This window comes from Notolepis coatsorum (assembly GCF_963971535.1).
Source record: "Notolepis coatsorum genome assembly, chromosome: 13".
NCBI lineage: Eukaryota > Metazoa > Chordata > Actinopteri > Aulopiformes > Paralepididae > Notolepis > Notolepis coatsorum.
The window spans coordinates 61,751,982-61,774,380 of NC_140177.1; the positions used below are offsets into that span (position 1 = coordinate 61,751,982).

At 41.8% G+C, this 22,399-nt stretch overlaps 1 protein-coding gene across 1 annotated transcript in view; it reads left to right on the plus strand.

Moving 5' to 3' along the window:
* Positions 1-21,890, plus strand: part of tfa (transferrin-a) — a gene marked incomplete at its 5' end in the record, with an annotated part of 48,125 nt that extends 26,235 nt beyond the window's left edge. The window contains 4 exons of the mRNA XM_084327678.1: positions 1,727-1,797; positions 12,644-12,834; positions 21,174-21,363; positions 21,815-21,890. Coding sequence (XP_084183804.1) covers positions 1,727-1,797; positions 12,644-12,834; positions 21,174-21,363; positions 21,815-21,861 — 499 coding nt within the window. The 3' untranslated portion in view covers positions 21,862-21,890. The remainder of the gene's footprint in view (positions 1-1,726; positions 1,798-12,643; positions 12,835-21,173; positions 21,364-21,814) is intronic.
* Positions 21,891-22,399: the final 509 nt, after the last annotated feature.

Consider the following 22,399-nt stretch of genomic DNA (forward strand, 5'->3'; position numbering starts at 1 on the left):
GAGCCAAAATGACATGACTGCCTGAACAACACAGCCTCATCAGAAAAGGTAAATAAAGTACTAATCGACCACAGGAAAAATGGTACAACATACGTTATGTTATAGCCATAACTAATATTTTCACGTTTCGTATCTGCAAAAGTCCCCCAAAAAAATGGGGCGACAGTGGCTCGGGAGGTAGAGCAGTCGTCTGGCAATCCGTAGGTTCCCGGTTCGATTCCCACTCCACCCGGGCAGCATGTCGAAGTGTCCTTGAGCAAGACACTTAACCTCTAATTGCTCCCTATGAGCAGGTCGGCACCAATGTGTGAGTGAATGGGTAAAATGTGAGGAACAAATTGTAAAGCGCTTTGGATAAAAGCGCTATATAAGGCGGTTAGGTGGCCGAGCGGAGATTGCGTTCGTCACCAACCCCGGAGCTGTGAGCTGGATTCGCCTGTTCGAATCCAGCTCACAGCTCCGGGGTTGTCACCAGCTTGGCTGGCCGTCTGCACTAATACAATTGGCTGTATTAGAGGGTGGGAGAAGCTGGCGGGGTGGGTCCGGGTCGTTGTAAACAGCGACTCCTACAGTTCGGTCGGGGCGCCTGCTAAGCGCGGATAGGACTTGAGGGGGATAGTGTGGTCCTCCCACACGCTACGCCCTCTCGATGAGAATCCGCGCTGCCAGGTGAAAAGAAGCGGTTGATTGGCTGGACGTGTGTCGGAGGAAGCACGTGATAGCCTCCACTCTCCCAGATGATCTGACTGTGGGGGGTAAGTGCGCAGCGACCAGGAAGGGACTGGGAATTGGCATACGACTAACATTGGGATGGGAGAAAATCGGAGGAAAATGGAGGGGAAAAAAATAAAAAAAAAAAAAAAAAAAAAAGCGCTATATAAATGCAGCCATTTACCATTTACAAACACCACGACCGGGAGTCGAACCAACAATGATTGTGGTCACGGCCAGGTGCTCTCACCACTAGACTAAGACACCCATCCACTCTGATGCAAACGCAGCAATACTATGATGATGGTTTGTATTAACGTTTAGCTGTTGTGATTAAGATGTAAAGTTAGGGTTTGTCTTCGACAGTTATGGTTAGTTTAAGTGTGGTTAAGGTTTGGGCAAGGCTATTGGAAAAGTGTGTCTCGGTACTGTAGTCTTGAGGTAGAGGTAGATTTGCCTCCCATACGAGCGCCCCAGGTTCGCTTCCCAGCAGGGGAGCTCAAACGTTTTTATAATTTATTATTTAAATATACATTTATTTAGTAATACGGTATATGTACTTATTTGTAATACATACACATTGTAAATCTTTGTAAACACGTCAATATATTACTTATGGCTAGCTATAACATAACGTACAATACGTACCTTTTTCCTGTGGTCGATTAGTACTTTATTTACATATTTTAAGTGAGATCGGACCATCCTCAACCAGAATCGAATAGTGATGGAAGCTACTTTTCTTAGAACCTTGTATCTATCTTGTATGTTGCATTTGATCAGTGACACTTCAGAAAGAGAGACTAACCAACTTGGCTCGTACAAGGTAGGCTTATCAGTGCACTATACTGGTATGGGTCTTTAAGAGTTGTCCAGCAATCTCGGTGTTAACGATTCCGCCTGTGTAAAAGTCCTTTCATTTTAGAGACTGCAACTGTTCTATTTTCACCCCATTGGTACAGCTTGAAATTAATCACCTTCCTTATATATTGAATGTTTGGTTTTATCACTGTAGATGTCTAGTTGAGCGTGCTGGAGATGTTGCCTTCGTCAAACACACCATTGTGCCAGAGAACACGGGAGGTGGTAAGTGGCTGTTGTTGACATGTATTGGTCTGTTTATATGTTCCTCCCTGTTTTAGCCTGCTTCCCATTTGCGCGTCTTTTCCATGATAGTCTCTGTGTATTCCTGAGATGCAACATTTTTAGTTTACTCTGTTCCTTACAGGGAACATATTATGGAAAATGGGTTTTATGGATTTGGCAGTCTGAAATGTAATTTAGGCACTGGGGGGGAATTGCACATCTACTCCTTTTTTTTAACAATATGTTTATGTGTTTTTTTCGTTTACAGCATTAGTTTACATAGTAATTTAAACAATATCAAGTTAGACAATGTTGTAAACTGCCCCCCTCCCAATCCCCGCCCCCTAGAACCTCCCCCTCACCCAAAACCCCCAAAACAACCCCTTCCCCTCTAGTAAGAAACGTAGCCGTAGGTACATAAATCAAATACCCCCACAGAAATAATTTTTTAAGTAAAAGCCCTCAAGACTAGACCCCCCCACCCTCAGACAAGGACCGTAGGAAAATTGTTTGTTTAAAAAATAAGTAAAACATTTAAATTGTAATAAGGAAGTAGAATTGGTGAAATCAATTCTATACTTACAAATTCAGCTATACCTGTCTATGTAGGTGCTCATATATCTATATCAAACAAATCTCATAGTCAACTTACAACCTGCTATGAAATATTTCCTATGTATTGCCTAAATCCAGACCAGCATTTATCAAAGAGATGTGATTTTCTTTTGAGATTGAACATAATTTTCTCTGATGCCATGTACGAAGACATTTCACTAAGCCACATAGATAAGGGGGAATCTACACTTTTCCACAGCAAGGCAATACACTTATTACCAGCAACCATGGCCAATTTGATGAACCGCACCTTGTTTCTCTTATCAGGAGAGATGTCAGACATGTCGCCTAATAAAGCTAATTTAGGTGTACAAGGGATCTCAAACCCAGTGATCTCTTTGAGAGTCTCACATATTGAGCCCCAGTATGGTTTTAGTTTGTTACAGTCCCAGAACATGTGGAGAAGGCTACCTGTTTCAGTTGAGCACCTAGGGCAAAGATCTGAGATCGAGTCATTCATCCTGTGAAGTCTTTCTGGCGTAAAATAGGTTCTATGGATAATGTTAAATTGCATACATTTATGTTGAGTGTTATATGAAAAGGATAGTGCCGAGTCACATAATGATTCCCATTCGTCGTCTTCAAAAGTACAGTCCAAGTCCTGTTCCCATTTGGTTCTAGTGTTTAGGGGTTTTGTTTCATTAAAGGCCAAAATTCTATTATTCTGTTAAAAATAGAATGCCTCTGGGGTGTGTGACACCTTTTAGAATATCGTCAATGAGGAGGGGCTTGAGGAGAGTGGAGCTTCCTCCCTGACCTGTACTTATGAAGTGTCTGACCTGTAAATATTTGAAGAAATTAGTAGTTGGGAGGTAGAAGGTGCTGGCTGCATAACTGTTCAGAGGACCGGAGTACAGTATGTTATTTTCATAGAGGTCCCCATCCATTTTCCATATGAATGCAGATATTAACCTTTGCAGTTTCTTGAAGAAATTCGTTAGTATAGATATAGGGAGGGTTTGAAAGAGGTAAATAAATTTGCATATCTACTCCTTGCTATTTGGGCAGGGTTTGAAGTCGTCAGATTAACAAGCCTAAACAAGCTGTTTATAATGCTTCCCCTCTATGATTAGTAGTTAATGTTTTTAGTTTTATGAAAACATATTTGTAGTCTGGTGCAAATCGGACAGTGCGTTCACAAGTAAAAAGTAAGCATAATTTCATGTTTACCATGCGTTTTCCGACATTTTATTGGATCAGGCAGTCATATGGTTTGGCCTATCAATTATTTAAATGACACATTTAAAGATGTTAGTCCCGTGATTCCACAAAGCAAGTTTGGTGAGAATCAGGTGAACAGGCTAGTCGGAGTAGGGAAATAAGTGTTGTTGTACACAGGGAGACACGTCTCTGGATATCAGTTTCATAATTGTATGACTAATGGATGAGGAGATGCACAAAATGTTTATGTTAAAGTTTGGCCTCATGGTGGTGCTAGAGAGAAATCGAATACTGTTGACAGAGTCACCTGGGGAGCAAAATAACTGGTCATGACAACAAGGTCCTCTTTAGCCTTAACTGGCGTGGTTTATTTCATATTTATACAACGGCATGCAAATTTCTCGATTCTGATTGGCTGAAACAGTCCATTTACACGTATGTATAGGGAACTCTCCACGCTGCTGGTCCCAGGACCCGCCCACAACCGAATCACATCACATCACTCCGCCGGATCACAAGATGGCGGACAATAATCTTTAACAAATGGATATGTTGATAGCGTCATAACGACTAAATATCAAGCGATTCTGTCACGGCGAATGTCTTAGTCTCTTACACAATGTTGGATTGTGTAATCTATGGGTCATGAATCCAGGGGCGTATTTGACGCCGGGGACGGCGGAAGGTGTCCCCCCCACGTTTTACCGTCCAAAGAGCTGAGTCTGACTACCTGTTCTATTATTATGCAAAGAGCAGTAGATGGGGGTCGCATTCTTGCCCTGCAAGGGCCAAGTACCCACTCGCTAAAGTACTTGTCTTTGCATAATAATAGCTCGGGTCGTCAGCCTAGGTGTGTGTTAAAATACGTCAAACATATTGTTTACACTGTCTTTCTTCTATTATAACCCTCCCAAATCATATTCAGAAAGTATCACAGAGACTTCTATTGACCAAGGAATTAGTTATTATTTCGCGGTTTATTCACATAACGTTATATTGTTTACACTGTCTTTCTTCTATTATAACCCTCCCAAATCATATTCAGAAAGTATCACAGAGACTTCTATTGACCAAGGAATTAGTTATTATTTCGCGGTTTATTCACATAACGTTATATTGTTTACACTGTCTTTCTTCTATTATAACCCTCCCAAATCATATTCAGAAAGTATCACAGAGACTTCTATTGACCAAGGAATTAGTTATTATTTCGCGGTTTATTCACATAACGTTATATTGTTTACACTGTCTTTCTTCTATTATAACCCTCCCAAATCATATTCAGAAAGGCACACACACAACATATTCCAGTTAACGGTATATTTTTTTAATGATTCGTTATGGCGTAATCAATACTTCCATGCGTATAAATTGCGTTCGCAACCTCCGTGTTTTGGGGGTAGTCATCAGAAACCTCGGATCCAGGATTCGCTCCCATCCGTCGGGCAAGAACTGTGGGTTTTCAGCCTCTCTCTCTGGAGCTTAACGGAGTTTCTGGAGGAGTTTCTGGAGGAGCTTGTCGCGGCTCATGCGCATGCGCACGCTCAACCAATCAGAGAGGGGCTTCGCTCAACCAATCAGAGAGGGGTCTGCAGAAATAGAGTTCAACCAATCAGAGAGGGGTCTGCAGAAATGCGGCTACGGGCCCTAACCCCCCCCCCCCCCATCGACGTCACTCGCCACGCCCCCAAATCTGTCCCCGGCACACATTAAGAGAGAGTTACGCCAGTGCATGAATCATTGTGTAACAAAAGAAAAATCGCGGATTGATTGATTGATTAATTTGCAATTTTATTTTCAATTTCTTTTTCCTTCTCCCTGACTGCAGCCCTCACTCTCACACTGTCCGAAGCTGGCTCTCCACTCACCCCACACACCCCCACACAGACACACACACACACACATGCATCCCCTTAACAATTGTGTGTATTGAGCCGTACTGTATTGTACCCATTCTGCATCTGGTAATAAAATTTTCAATCAATCAATCAATCATTCCAATAACAACCACTAACTTCATAATTAAAAACTAAAGAAAAGTTGGATGTGTTAGTTGGTTGGATGTCTTAGTTGAAAGGCAGTTGGATGTGTTAGTTGGTTGGATGTCTTAGTTGAAAGACAGTTGGATGTGTTAGTTGGTTGGATGTCTTAGTTGAAAGACAGTTGGATGTGTTAGTTGGTTGGATGTCTTAGTTGAAAGGCAGTTGGATTCCAATAACACACAGTTGGATGTGTTAGTTGGTTGGATGCACTTCCGAGCTGCTTCCACATGGAGGCAATTTCTCTTTTTTGTTGTTGTGGGAACTACTTTTTCTGGCGGATGGTTTTTTCAATAAATCTTCGATTAATGTGTGTTTATTGTATAGCAATAAGGTTGGATGAATGTGGCAGTTGATTTGAATGTACTTAAGCATTACATCACGCGCAGTCGTGATTTGTGAACAATAAACCATGCCTAGGGGGGTCTAACGACCCTCTGCTGTGCCTCGGGCCTAACGACCACCCCTAGGCATGGTTTATTGTTCACAAACCACTCCTGCGCGTGATGTAATGCTTAAGTACTTTCCACATTTCCACCACAAGACCTGCTCTCCTTGAGAGCTAGAGTGAGAGAGACAGAGGGGGGAGGGAACATTCCCTCTTATACCTGCTACCTGACTTCAGCTGCTACAGCTACGTCTCCTTATGCCTATAGCGCCCCCTTGTGGAACAGTTAAAGTGCAGTTATATTCAATCATATTATTACTTACATTTAACATTATTTGTAAGGCCCGACAACACACGTTAAGGGGTGGGACGATACATTGATCCAGATCGATATATCGATCTATTATCAATGATCCAATAGGATCGATGCAACGTAAAAAGATCGGTTCATATTGCGATACTCTTATTTTAAAAATCCCGTGGCGAGTCGTATCCGCCCAACAGCACAGCAGTAGCATGTGAAACGCCGTGTAGACATTACAGCAGAGCAGGGCTACAGAGTGTGCCTATTTTGCGACCCGAAATAAGTCCCTGCTGTTTTTTTCCGCAACGGGTCAAATACATCTAATGCCTCTTTTCCATTGCATAGTACCTACTCGGCTCAACCCTACTCTACTCTACTCGCTTTAGGTACCTGGTACTTCGGTCCTTTTCCACTGCAGGTAGTACTCCGCTTGTCTCCGTGTGGGGAGGCGGGGCCGCTGGCGTACAGCATGAGAGCTCCGTGAGCATAGCTATGTCCGTGAGGGTTTAGAGCAAGCCAGAGTAAACACAGTTTTCAATCAATCAATCAATAACAACATTAACTCTTTCAGTGCCACGCCTGGTTTTCCGTTTTACCGCTTGAATGCCACCATCGGCGCCAATGTTAACGTTAATATCGCCTAATCTATGTTTTAAATTATGGCTATGTGTCTAATCTGCCCATCGCATTATCAAAGACTATTTTCCAGTCAGTGCTGTGAAGACAGATTGTTTTTTTATCGCGTCGTTTCCGTTTCAGAGCAGTTAGAAAAGCCCCCGTTTTGATATAAAAAACAGCTCATTCTGGAGCATTCTATGAAAATCGTCTTTTAGTGGAATATTCCACAACGTTGATATTCGTCGGCCTTTTTATGAATCGTTTTCAAATAAACGCTAGATGATCAATATTATACGTGCACGCAAGCACATTACGGCCGCGCACTGATAATCGCTCCGTTGATTTCCTCACAGACTTTTACAGTGAAACCGAAAGAAGACATTTCACAAAACAGCTTATAACTTCATCAAACTTACTCCGATTATCCTACCACTGATAACATAGAGTCCTTACCTGACATCAGATGGTATCCAACTGGTATATTCCAATTCCTGATCACCATTCGAAAAAATCGATACGTGTATGGATCCAACGCGACACAGTAGATCTCCATGATCCGCGGGGATCTGAGGCTCCAGAATGAACTGTGGTAACCCCGGCTGGATCAGTGAACTGGAAAATGTGGAGTACCGGATTTTTTTCCCCATTCATTTTCATTGAGTCCATTCCAAAATCACTTATGTCATCTGGGAGACGACAGGGGGCGCTTTTTTCCACAGTGATCACCGGCACAGCTCGGCTATACTCGGGTAGGCTCGGGTGATGCAATAATTTTTCAGATCGCAAAAAAAAAATAATAATAATAATAATTCTGAGAAATCTCGTGAGTGGCATGCAACCACCTATAAAAAAAACCAGAGAAATCTCGTGAGTGGCACTGAAAGAGTTAACCAGACTCTTGTGTGTCTATTCTGCTAATGTTACCTCTCGTGTCTATTCTACTAGCGTTAACGTTACCTCTCGTGTCTATTCTACTAACGTTAACGTTACCTCTCGTGTCTATTCTACTAGCGTTAATGTTACCTCTCGTGTCTATTCTACTAGCGTTAACGTTACCTCTCGTGTCTATTCTACTAACGTTAACGTTACCTCTCGTGTCTATTCTACTAGCGTTAATGTTACCTCTCGTGTCTATTCTACTAGCGTTAACGTTACACTCGTGTCTATTCTACTAACGTTAGCATTAGGTAATAACCGGTTTAAAATGGATGATGATGATTACCTCACATTGTGTCTATTCTACTAGCATTAACGTTACTAGTACAAACAATCAATAGCGAGTTATATTGATCTGTGCACGCTATGTACGCTAGCCGCAATGCTAACGGTAAAACGCAATCACATAAGTTTCACCGGAGAATTATGTTTCACCGGAGAATCCTGGCCGTAGCTCTGCTCGAGGCTACTCGAGTATAGGTCCAGGTGCAGCTCCGGAGAATCCTGGCCGTAGCTGGAGGCTACTAGAGTACACACAGACAGTGGAGCTTGTTGCGTGGTGGCGATGTCTCGCAGATAATACAAGTACAAGTCTAATTATATAATCTATATATTTTATAAAAAAAAAAAAATTATATAAAATAAAATAATTTTTTTTGTATCAAAAACGATGATACCGTGTTATATACCGTTACCGTCTATGCTTCAAATTATACCGTGATATACATTTTAGACCATACCGTCCACCCCTAGCTCATAGTGTAACCAGACACTTCATCAAACGGGTTTTGACAGAGGCAGAGAACGAGCGAGAGAGATAGAGATAGAGAGAGAGAGAGAGGGACTGGCGGGACCATGCAGAAGTGTGTGTAAATGTGTGTGCGCCATCTCTCTCCCTCGTCGGAGCATTTACACACAAACTTGACTGCGTGTGTGTCGGCGACGCATCTCTCCTCTCTCTCTCTCTCCCTCGTCGGGGCATTTACACACAAACTTGACTGCGTGTGTGTCGGGGACGCATCTCTCTCTCTCTCTCGCTTGCTCATTCTTTCTCTCTCTCGTATGTATCACGCTGTGTGGGTGACTGTCACTGAAAGCGCTTATGGGCGGAGCCCATCCAATAACAGCCTGAAATCCTGAGGCTGAAAAATTATGCTTTTGAGTACTTCATTAGAAATATAAAACAAGAGGGGCGGTCGGGTGGCGTAGCGGAGATTGCGCTTGTCACCAATGCAAGAGGCTGCGGTCTCGACTCCCGGAGTCAGCATTGCCCTGCGGCTTGGGCCGGTCGTCATACTAACTCGTTTGGCTGAGTTAGGGAGAGGGAAGTCGTGGGTGGTAATCTGGCGTTGTGGACAGCGACGCCTACAGGTCAGGTCTGGGCGCCTGCTCAGCGAAAGGCAGGAAATGGTGAAGGCAGCGTGACCTCCCACGCATTACGATTCACCAATGAGAGTCCTCGCTGCCAGGTGAAAAAAGAGCCACTAGCTGTCTCCACATGTGTTGGAGGAAGCGTGTGGTAGACTTCAGGGTTCCCTTGTACCGACCAGTAGGAGGAACATGCGCACAACAACCAGGTAGGGGAGGGGGGGAATTGGCATAACGACTAAATTGGGATGGGGAGATTTAAAAAAAAAAAAGCATACAGATGTCTTCCATAGACTCACAGGAATTGTGTAAAGTTGCCCAAATAGTGCAAGGAATAGCAATGCAGGTCCCCTTTAAATGTCTGGAAGAGCTCAAAAATAAAAATGTCAAATGATATTTCCGTTGCCTTTTTTGAGTTGATCTAAATGTTACTGATTGTGTTAAATGGGCATATAATATCGTCTCATATCGATCGCAGGCACCTGAATCGTATCGTATCGTGGCAGACTTTGTGATATCGGCAAATATCATATTGTTGTCCAAAGAATCGATATTGTATCATATCGTGATCCCACCCTAATGTCCCCATGGGCCGGACACGTGTTCTTTAACTCATTCAGCGCAAGCGATTACCCTCATCCCTGTAGTCAATGAGCCACGCTAAAAGATAGGCATTTTCACTGTGCGTCACAATGTTTGCAGAGCTATATCTATATTCTATATTATAGCTATGGAGACAATACTATGGCTCATTTGACAGTCACTATCTCTCGTCCAACATGTAAAAAAGAGTACATTTTGTTCATGTATACGTTCGCGTGTTATCCCGTGGTGAATATTTTATAGTTTCAGAGTGATCCTGGTTAATTTCCGGAAGCTGAGTTATAGAGCGCTGTGTGCATTTTGCAAAAGTCGTTCGCGTTTCTCGCCTGGACACGATATTATTTCCAAATCAAAGGTATATAGGTAATAGGTATTATGTTTCATCATGGGGGGGGGGGGGGGGGGGGGGGGCGTTTTGTGATGCTCTGATCGTCCGCAACGGCATACTACATACATACTGAATACTACATACGTTGATCGTTGCGATCGATGTGAAATCATTGTTGGATCAAAGTAGGTGTGATGTCATATAGTCCTTACCTTTGATAGGAGGTATTGCAAAAAGAATATTCCAATTGTCTGATCGCAATTTCCAGTATGTCCATCGGGCACAAAATATGCATCAAGTGTGCTGAACACGTTCCAAGGTGTTCGGATGAAGCGTTTCACTTGCCTGGGTCCAAATTCTCCGCCCGGACCATATAAAATGTAACACACAGTGTGAAATAAGGTTTCAAAGGGTAGGTGATATGCCACCTAGCAGGAATGAATGAAAACTTTATTTAACAGATTGCAGAATGGGTACAATACAGTACGGCTCAATACACACAATTGTTAAGGGGATGCAGACCTGAGAAAGACGTTTGTCTTGTTTCCATCAGGGTCCCCCATTTTCAATTCATATAGACATTTATGACATACACAACATACATGACATTTATGGCATAGGGACATATCGGTATTTAGTACTGATACATTTGTGACATAAACGGTATTCAAATATACAGTACTGTTACCCCTAGATCCTGACAGAGTATATACATATGATGGGGAGGGGACTGTACATTAGGAGGGGGTGGGTGGGTGGGAGAGAAATATACATACGGCTGGGAGGGAATATATACATGCGGTGGGGAGGAGACTGTCTATTAGGAGGTGGTGGGGGTTTTGGGCATTTACGGTGGCCAGTTTCGAATTGCAGCCTCCCGTAGGTGCTCCTTAAGAGCGGTTTTGAATGTGGGTAGGGATTCACATTCCTTTACAGCTTTGGGTAGGGCGTTCGTAGGGATTCGGCCGGCATTGCACTCTCGGGTCTCAGAATGAGTTCCAATGATAACACAGAGGTCCGTGAGAGTGTATAGAATATTAACACTTTGAGCGCCACGCCTGGTTTTCCTTTTTACTGGCTGAATGCCACCATCGGCGCCAATGTTAACGTTAATATCGCCTAATCTATGTTTTAAATTATGGCTATGTGTCTAATCTGCCCATCGCATTATCAAAGACTATTTTCCAGTCAGTGCTGTCAAGGCAGATTGTTTTTTTATCGCGTCGTTTCTGTTTCAGAGCAGTTAGAAAAGCCCCCGTTTTGATATAAAAAACAGCTCATTCTGGAGCATTCTATGAAAATCGTCTTTTAGTGGAATATTCCACAACGTTGATATTCGTCTGCCTTTTTATGAATCGTTTTCAAATAAACGCTAGATGATCAATATTATACGTGCACGCAAGCACATTACGGCCGCGCACGGATAATCGCTCCGTTGATTTCCTCACAGACTTTTACAGTGAAACCGAAAGAAGACATTTCACAAAACAGCTTATAACTTCATCAAACTTACTCTGATTATCCTAACACTGATAACATAGAGTCCTTACCTGACATCAGATGGTATCCAACTGGTATATTCCAATTCCTGATCACCATTCGAAAAAATCGATACGTGTATGGATCCAACGCGATACTGTAGAACTCCATGATCAGCGGGGATCTGAGGTTCCAGAATGAACTGTGGTAACCCCGGCTGGATCAGTGAACTGGAAAATGTGGAGTACCGGATTTTTTTCCCCATTCATTTTCATTGAGTCCATTCCAAAATCACTTATGTCATCTGGGAGACGACAGGGGGCGCTTTTTTCCACAGTGATCGCCGGCGCCGCTCGGCTATACTCGGGTAGGCTCGGGTGATGCAATCATTTTTCAGATCGCTTAAAAAAATTAAAATAAAAAAAAATTCAGAGAAATCTCGTGAGTGGCTTTCAACCACCTATACAAAAACACGAGAAATCTCGTGAGTGGCACGGAAAGTGTTAAAGTCGGAAAAAAAGAAAAACGGTTAACCGCTGGCGGCCAATAACGAAGAAGAAACATCACAATAAATCAAGAACAAAACAAAAACACCATGAAATCCAAAATAAAATTTATAATAAATAAATTAATGCAACACTCCCAGACATACCCCACACGAAAACTCACAAAAAACCTAGCAATAGGGAAAAAAGCACCACAGAAGGGCCATTCAAGGGGGGATCTCCCTTCTTAGATGTCAGTGATAGTAGTGTTGCTATAAAACAGGCGAAACAGTTGGTAAGCATGTACATATACGTGTAATGAAACACAAATAAGTACATGCAATAGCAACTGGGGTACGTAAGAACATTTTGAAAGATTGAAAATAGAGCTGATGACGGATCCAATTGGGGTATGGGGGCGATGTAGAGAGGAAAACTTAACCTGTATAAATATACATATGTCCCTGTTAACATTTCTCTTCATCTCTCTCGCCCCTTTCATCCCACCCCTATCTTGACCAGCCAACCAAGAACCATGGGCTCAGGGTTTAAACAGTGAAGACTTTGAGCTGGTTTGCCCTCGAGGTTCAAGCCCTGCCACTGCTCCCATCACTGATTTTGCCAGATGCAACCTAGCCCAGGTGCCTGCTCATGCTGTCGTGACACGCCCAGAAACCCGCAAGCAGGTGGTGCGCATACTCCAGGAGCAACAGGTTGGTACAGCACTAGACACGACTGATCTCAAGCTCACTTTTTATTAAAGGGAATTAAAGAGTTAAATTTCTAACCCATAGCCCTATTTCCTAATGACGTTGTTGATGTTGTTGGTCGGTGGAGTCCTTTCTCAGCATAATCCATGATGTTCTTCATACTGGATAACTGCAGCTAATGTATGAGTGTAAAGTAATGAGGCCACACTTCAGTCCAATCAAGCCCTGAAGTAAATGCTGAAACCTACTCCATAGGGCACCCAAGGATGTTTGTTTTCGAGTATGTTGAAGTGCTTTTTACAGTAGCCCCATTACCTTTACATTCGTCATTTTGGCCTAGGAGGAGCTGGTTATCCAGTATGAAGCACAGTATGATTATTGCAGTGTTCTTGGGGGAACATCGTTGACAATTGAACTATGTAGCTTACAAGAATTGGCAATGTAGCTTGGGCCTATTCCATTGAGGGCTTTGTATATATGGAGAAAATCTATTCTAAATGTTACCGGAAGCCAGTGCAGAGTAGTCAACACTGGACTACACTGTGCTCTCTCCTCTTGGTTCTAGCTGCAGTTTTGAATGAGCTGAAGTCTCTCCCATGTTTCTTTTCCCTGAGGCCAGTAAAGAGTGCTTTACAGTAATCAAGTTGGCTTGAAATAAAGGCATGGATCAGCCCTAGATGGAATAGGGCCAAGCTACATTGTCAATTCTTCTAAGCTACATAGTTAAATTGTATATGTGCCCCCAAGAACACTACAATAATTTACTAATGGTTTATTGAAGGTTCCCAGCTACAGCCAAAAGAGAATCGGGGATGCAGCTGTTGCTAATTACGCACCAAAGCTAAAAACGTATCTCTTCACCATAGCCTTTTAATGCATTCTGACACTTTGCACCAGTATAAATTTTGTCAACTAAAATGATGACTAAATATGGTTGTCAACTAAGCTTTTTCCCCTGACGACAACGAGACGTGACGTCACGTTAACACTTTGAGCGCCACGCTTAGCGGTTATCTCTACCGCTAGATGGCCAGCTTGATAGTAGTTTCCGCGGTGTTTCACTATATTTGCAAAGCTGTGTGTGTTCTGTATTATAGCTGTGGAGACAATGGTGTGGCTCATTTGACAGACATTACTTGTACTGCAACATGGACATTTTTTTTGTTTCTACACACTGTAGTTTGTAGTTTATTACACGCTAAACATCGCATTTCCAAGATAATCCAGTCTTTTTTCATAGATCATGAGATAAAACGCGTTATGTGCAATAAGCCTGAATCGTTCTGGTTGATTCCCTGAACCCCCAAATACTCCCAAATCAAAGGTATATAACATAGGGCTGGGCGATATAACGATAACGATAAATATCGCGATATATTTTAATAATCGATATAGAATTTTTTTTTTGACCTGCAACAGGGCAGTTTTAAAACCAGAGACAGTGGACAGACTTGTCTTTCTTGCCTGCAACTTAAAGTAATGGCTTTGCTTGTCCAAATGACAATACTGACCAAATTGAGATTTCTTTTTCTCTTGTCCATTTATTTTGTTTGCTTTCTAATTTAAAATACAGTTTGAAACCGTCAGTACACAGTAGGCTATGTGTGCTAGCAGAGCTAGACTCCAGTCACGAGTCACGGTGCACATGTGCGGGTGGTTTGTCCACCAAAAAAGCGCCAAAAGATAGAAAAGAAACTAGCAGAGCCAGAACTGTTCAACTCCCCTGGAGCCACAGCCAGCAGAGAAGCCGGTTTACTTTCGCTTTTAAACCAGCTGCAGCCTGAGAACTGGAGTGTGAGGGGATGTAACACTAAAGATGGCGGCAACGACAAAGAATTGCTGCAGAATAAACATACATCTGTTTATGTAAAATTTTTATTTATTTATTATTATCGATATCGAATGATATGATAACATTATCATATCGTTATCACGATATGATTTTTTGCCATATTGCCCAGCCCTAATATAACATGTATATATGTACCTTCACAAAATCATCAAGGGGATGGGGGGGGGGGTTGTTTTAACTCAAAACTGTGATCGTGTTTGCCGAGCATGTTTTAACACAGGACGGTGATCGTTAGAGGCGGCTGGGTGGCTCATCACCAACGCACGAGACACCGGTATCGAATCTGGCTGTCGGCGTTGCCTCCGGCTTGGGCCGGCCGTCATACTAACTCAATTGGCAGAGTTAGCGGGTGGGAAATCGATGGGTGGTAATCTGGACGTTGTAAACAGCGACTCCTACAGGTCGGTTGGGGCGCCTACACAGCAGAGACAGGAAAATGGCGGGGGCAGTGTGAGCCTCCTACACGTTACTCCTCGCCAAATGAGAGTCCGCGCTGGCAGGTGAAAAGATGTGACTGGCTGCCTACACATGTATCGGAGGGGACATGCGATGGGCTTCTATCCTTCCTACAACCGGCCAGTGGGGGGCACAAGACAGGGGAGGGGAGAATTGGCACGGCTAAATTGGGATGGGAGAAAAATAGAAAAAGAGGAGAAAAAGTGGATAAAAAAAAGAACTGTGATAGTTAGAAAAACACGTTTCAGATTAGGTAAAATAGACCTAGAATATACCTTAGCCAGAAGGTATTCCAAAAAGAATTATTCCAAGTGATTGCATCGCCATCACCAGTGTATATGTCTATACATGTTTCGATGGTAAAATACACTTAGGCAATGGAGGCGATCAGTGTGAATCTCTGTTCAAGCAGGAGGCGGAGCCCCTACCAAAAAAAAAAAAGGAAGACTTGTATCAACACCAAGCCTTTCCAGTTCAGACACAGATGATACTGCCACCTGGTGATAGTCGGCATTGCAATTCAAACATATACAAACGACTCAGGGACGGCTAGAACGAGGATCAGAGGAAAAATATCAAAGGATCAAAACCCGAGACATCTCGGGTCTGGCGCTCAACCGCTGGCGAGTTAACCCGAGAAATCTCGGGTCTGGCCGTGAATGAGTTAATGTAGACCATCTAACATGACTAAATAATTAATGCAATGACGTTGACTACAACTGACGACACAAAATGTCGTGACACAAAAACCATGACGAAATCTCTTAATTTATGTTGACTAAAACAAGATGAGACAAAATAATTATAACTTTTAGAATAATTCACGTTATTATTTCAGCATTTCCGTTTCCGGCAATAGCTAAGTTCTGCACGGATTATGGCCCACTAAATGCCAAGCTACGCGAGGCTAAAAACCGCGTCCCAGGTCTCTCTTGACTACAGCTTATACCACCCAGCAATATTTTCAATAACCATGAACGGAATCCGCTACTCTCTCAACACTCCTGCAGCAGCCGAAGAGTTCTACCAAAAGTACATAGCATTTAAGTCTTTTTTTTCTTTTCTTCAAATGTATCCAAGAGTAAAGACCCTAACCATGTCACAACAGCAGTCATAGTGTATATTTTCAGCAATACGTTTGTTTACCAATAGGTTAAATTGTTATTAGTGAGATTTTAGTTTATGGAATGTCTTAACTCATTGACCGCCGGGGATTAGTCGGGCCCCGTTCTAGCACTGCCACACTTTAAAAGATAGGAGTGTGTCACCTTGTTTGTAGAGCTATAACTATATTCTATATTATAGCTATGGATACAATACTATGGCCCATTTGACATCACCTATCTATCGTTCAATATGTGAAAAAGAATTCATTTCTTCATCCATACGTTCCCGTGTTATACCATGGTGAATATAAGTATGGTTATAGCGTGGTCTGGGGTAGTTCCCGAAGGGCTGAGTAATAGCCTTATACATAAATTCTACTATAAACGTTGCCGTTTCTTGCCTGTACACGCTATTATTCCCAAATCAAATCTATATCATAGGTATTATGTTTCATCATGAATGCATGAAAGGGGGGGTGTCGTTTTTTTTATGCTTTGATCACCACCAACGGCATACGTTGTGGAGTAACGTTATAGACATGTTGTGATCGGGGTGAAGACATGGTTGGATCAACGCAGGATTGATATCATATAGCCCTTACCTTCACTAGGATGTACCCCAAAAAGAATATTCCAATTATCTGATCGTGAGTCCCAGTATTGGTGTTGATCGTGTCGCCAACATAATCTACCACACATCATGCATCGGGAGCCTTTGATGCTTCCCAATCCGATCGTTATAACCTTTCCATTCACCCGACAAAGAAAAGTGAGCCCGGTGACATTTGACCGTTGCACAGGCCAAGATACAAGGTCTCAAAGGGTGCTTGATACCGCCGTCTAGCTGGATGCGGCCGGTATTGCACTTTGGCGATCTCAGACTCATTCCCTATGGTAACACCAAAGTCCCTGGATGAATAATGAATACAAATATCGGGAAAAAAAGGAAAAATTATCAAATAATCAGTATACTCGTTGTTGGCGTTCAAGCGTCGGCTCCCAATAACGAGTAAACTCGTTGTTGGCGGGGAATGAGTTAATAATTTAGCGAATATCCGCCATTTTGAATTAGCGGCTTGTCGCCAATTGTAGTCATATGAGGAGAGGGCATCCAGAGCTCTCAACGAGCGTTGAAATTGCGAAAAACTACCTTTCCCAGGCGATTCCAGCTTCCTGAAAGCAAATGACTTCTGTATGAACGTTATTGGCATAGATTGGAGCGCAGTTTGTGTGTCTACCTTCTGTGAACATTTAGCAACAATCCATGTTGCATTCCGATCCAAAATGGCGGAGCCATATCCATTATAAGAATGGAACTGATTTCATTCACGGTTCTTCAGTGCACGCCTGGAGATACTAAATCCAAATTGAACTCTGCCATTTGAAAGAGGAGATTTGTTGGCTATAATAAGGTCATTTATAGGCCTGATATTCTATATTCTATAATAATATTTCCAATTACATGTGTTGAGATGGCAGAATTCAGTACTGTATCTCCAAAACATTCTGTTTAATCATATTCCCTTTATTAATTTGCTTAGATTTAGATTTTCTTTGTACACATGATCTCAAGAAGGTGCTGAACGAGCTCAGTGGCAGTTTTTCATGTCTGGTCATTTTTAGCATGGTTTTATTCATTGTCAAAGATGCAAAGAAAGATCATAATTTATATTCTCCTTTGTTTCATCACAATTTACTCAAGCCTAGTAACAGACACAATATTTCTGACACTGGGAATACATTCCATGAGATCCATAGATGTCCCTAGATACCAAGAACATGCAAATGGGCCTTGTAGAAGTGGAGCAATCTTCCATTTACTTACGTATGTATTTTTAGGCGGATCTTCAGAAAATAGGGCTAGGGCTTAACCTTTAGTGCTTGAAGCGCACTAAAACATCGTAATGACTTTTAATTTTTCATATAATGTTGGGTACATGCTCAGTAGAGTTAGAACGCTCCCAGTCTTAGGGGTTGTGATATGTTGTTACTATTAGCACACTTTATGTACATAGAAGTGCAGTGGCAGCTTCGCTAATGTTGTTAGCGTTGCTAATGCTCTGATGGAGGCCGCCATTTTAAGTTTTAAGTTTAAAGTGGCGTTAGCGATCTACGGTACAACTCGACGGACAAAAGGGAATCGACTGGAATGTAGTATAAATGGAAAACAACACTCGCCTCCAATTTGCCCCCATGTCGGTTATAAGGAGGTTGTTTTATGCTGTTAACACTTTAATCGCCGAAAACGCCGGAACTCGTCTTTCCTAGCCATGCTCATTCTGCCGAAGACGCCGTAACTCGTCTTTGATGTCAATATTTCAAAAATCTGTCATCGAAATCATATTTCCTTTCCGGAGCCCTGAGACACACTGCTGATCTCCTCTCAACTCTCTAGCGGTTCAAGAGCGCCATCTGGTGGCCGATCGGCAGATCGCCAACCGGAAATTAACCTTTGAACCGGTAGTGCTCATCCATATGTGGTCCGGCCACTCGCTATCGTTAGAGAGACTCCATCTTGATACAGTGAACATCGATCGGTGCAAATAACTCGAAAAAACAACATGAATCAACCGCTTCTTTTCACCTGGCAGCGCGGATCCTCCCTGAGAGGGCGTAGCGTGTGGAAGGATCACACTATCCCACTCAGGTCCTATCCGCGCTTAGCAGGCGCCCCGACCGAACTGTAGGAGTCGCTGTTTACAACGACCCGGACCCACCCCGCCAGCTTCTCCCACCCTCTAATACAGCCAATTGTATTAGTGTGAACGGCCAGCCAAGCTGGTGACAACCCCGGAGCTGTGAGCTGGATTCGAACAGGCGAATCCAGCTCACAGCTCCGGGGTTGGTGACGAACGCAATCTCCGCTACGCCACCTAACCGCCGATTATTTTATTGTTTTAAATATTTTTATTTGCCAAAAATACTTTGAGATAAAAAAAATAATCATGTTATTTTACCATTATAAAGGAAAAATGTTTTATATCTAAATTGATCTAGCTTTTTTCGATTCATGTAAACTAAGTTGCACTGATAGTTTTCATTGTGGTATGTGTGTGTGTGTGTGTGTGTGAAATGTGTAGGTCCCAGTGAGAATTGCAATCAGTGTGTACTGTGTATTTACACTATCCTAAGCATAACCGACTTCGAAAGAGGGCCAAAGCATAACCAGTTCGAAACAAGGCGGACATTAATACAATTTTCAATCAATCAATCATTCCAATAACACACGCTCACTTCATTCTTAGATGCTTAAAGTAGGTTAAAAAAAAAGAAAGAAGTTGCCTCCCTATAGGAGGCACATTTTTATTTTAACCTACTTTCTATAGAAGCAGCTGGGAGGTGCGCTGTGAGCGTGTGTTATTGAATTGATTGATTGATTGAAAATTTGATTAATGTCCGCCTTGTTTCGAACTGGTTATGCTTAGGCCCTCTTTCGAAGTCGGTTATGCTTAGAGTTTATCTTTAGAGCAGGGCGATAGACCACCAGCCCTGATTTCAAACTCTAAGCATAACCGACTTCGAAAGAGGGCCTAATCATAACCAGTTCGAAACAAGGCGCACATTAATAACATTTTCAATCAATCAATCATTCCAATAACACACGCTCACTTCATTCTTAGATGCTTCTATAGAAAGTAGGTTAAAAAAAAGGAAGAAGTTGCCTCCCTATAGGAGGCAAATTTTTTTTTAACCTACTTTCTATAGAAACAGCTGGGAGGTGCGCTGTTTTAAGTGAGCGTGTGGTCAAAGCATAACCAGTTCGAAACAAGGCGGACATTAATACAATTTTCAATCAATCAATCAATCATTCCAATAACACACACTCACTTCATTCTTAGATGGCATGCACCTCCGAGCTGCTTCAAAGCATGCCGTTTAACAGTGAAGTGAGCATGTGTTATTGGATTGATTGATTGATTGATTGATTGCTTGAAAATTTTATTAACAGTGAAATGACGAATGACCTTTTGACGAATGGCATCTAACAACAGACTTCCCGCGATTTATATTTTGTTCCACAATGAGTCATGAATCAGAATCAAGAAATGTGCATGCCATTGTATAATTTGGGTTTGGCATAAACTATACTTAAAGAATAAATAGAATTGCATTACAAGAGAATAAAATGCTTTTTTTTCATTGATGAAAACTAGACAAAAATGTCATCCGTTTTCTGCGACTAAATCTAGACTAAAACTAAAAAGACAAAATCGAGACTAAAACTGACTACTAAAATGCTCAGACCTGTAGTTGACTAAAACTGACTAAACAAAAAAATAAATGAAGGTGACTCAAATTTGATAACGAAAAAGGAGCATTTGACACTAACACTGCTTTGCACTCACTACTGTACATCCATCAAACAGGTAAAGACTATCTGGTTTTAAAATGTGTGAGTATTTATTTGTTTCAATTTAATTGTTGGTTTGGTTTGTATTGTTATTGTCTGCATTGTTTTTACCCTTTTCTTTTCTGCATTGCTTTTATTCTGTCTATTTTATACAAATTGTATGTCCATTTTACTGCTGTAAAGCACTTTGGGCTGCAATTCTCAAACAAAGTTTATTAGTATTAATAGTGTGTAATCGTGTAATAGTATGCAATAGTGTAGTAGTATAAAAGTGTGTAATAGTGTACTAGTTTGCTAGTGTAAGTGTGTAATAGTTCAATAGTGTACTAGACTAGTGCAATAGTGTAATAGGAATACTGCAGTGAGATCTGTTTTCATTGGTCTATGTTGTCAACACTTCTATTGGTTAACACTTAAGCCCCGCCTAACGTATAGGCTATTAGAAAAGAAGTGGGTGACTGCCGCCTGGTAGAGATTTGCTAATCAAATGGATTTATTTGTATTATCCTTCTACAACATAAATTAGATGTCAAATACAATCTACAAAGTTAATTACACTTGCTTGCCTTGTGTTCAGGCAAAGTTTGGTACCGATGGCACATCATTCAAAATGTTCTCATCGATTGGAGGAAAGAATCTCCTCTTCAAAGACTCAACAAAGTGCCTCCAGGAAGTGCCAGCCGAGGGAACCTATGAGAGTTTCCTGGGAGAGGACTACTTGCGTGTTGCCATGGTCCCGCTCAGGCAGTGCACTGACTATACTCCAGGTTTGTACTGTGGTGTACTGTGGCTTCAATGAAGAGTAATATAACTGTATTCCAAATTAACTCATTAACATACTATCTAAATAAATAAAGGAAACAAATATACACTCACACACACACAAACACACACACCAGGATAGAGGAAAATCAAGTCATTTTCAATTCAAGAAGTGGACTTTCTATGCTTGAAATGGAATTGAACAACACAACCCTGACACACACACACACACACACACACACACACACACACACACACACACACACACACACACACACACACACACACACACACACACACACACACACACACACACACACACACACACACACACACACACACACACACACACACACACACATACACACACACACACACACACAAACAAACAAACAATACATTTCCATCAATTCTACAATTTGAAATCTAATTTCTATTCTCTATTACCCCCATTAGATCTGGAGAAATCCTGCGCTTTCCACTCCTGCCAGAGAAAAGACTAGCTGAGACATTGGAACATACAGTGGATCACTCAGCCGCCAATCATTCATGTGTATCCATACTGGACCCAAAGATGATGTTATGTATTTTTTTGCGAATACATTTTTTATTAAAGGAAGATGATTTCAAATACTTGCGTTCATCAATTTGGGTGGGGTCAAGTATACATAAATAAATACAATACAAAAGAAAAATGATAATAATAAAGAAAAGGAACAAATATAAACTCATAAATACTGTTAGAAGTGAGGAATTTACGGTTTTCATTTGCCTTCTGTGAGTGACCTTGTCTAAACTGGGGGACAAATAATAAATACAATAATAATAATAATAAATACAATACAAAAGGCAAAAATATACACTGTATAACACAGACATACTGTTAGACCTCACAATTGTAAGCAGTCGCTGTCCAAGTGGGAGGAGTGGGGAAATGGATTTCTGATGAGTAGAAGATGGTATCTCTTGAGAAACAAGTGCATGACATGCTAGAACACATCAATGATCTCGACAACTGAGGTCAGCGTCGCAGGTGCAGAG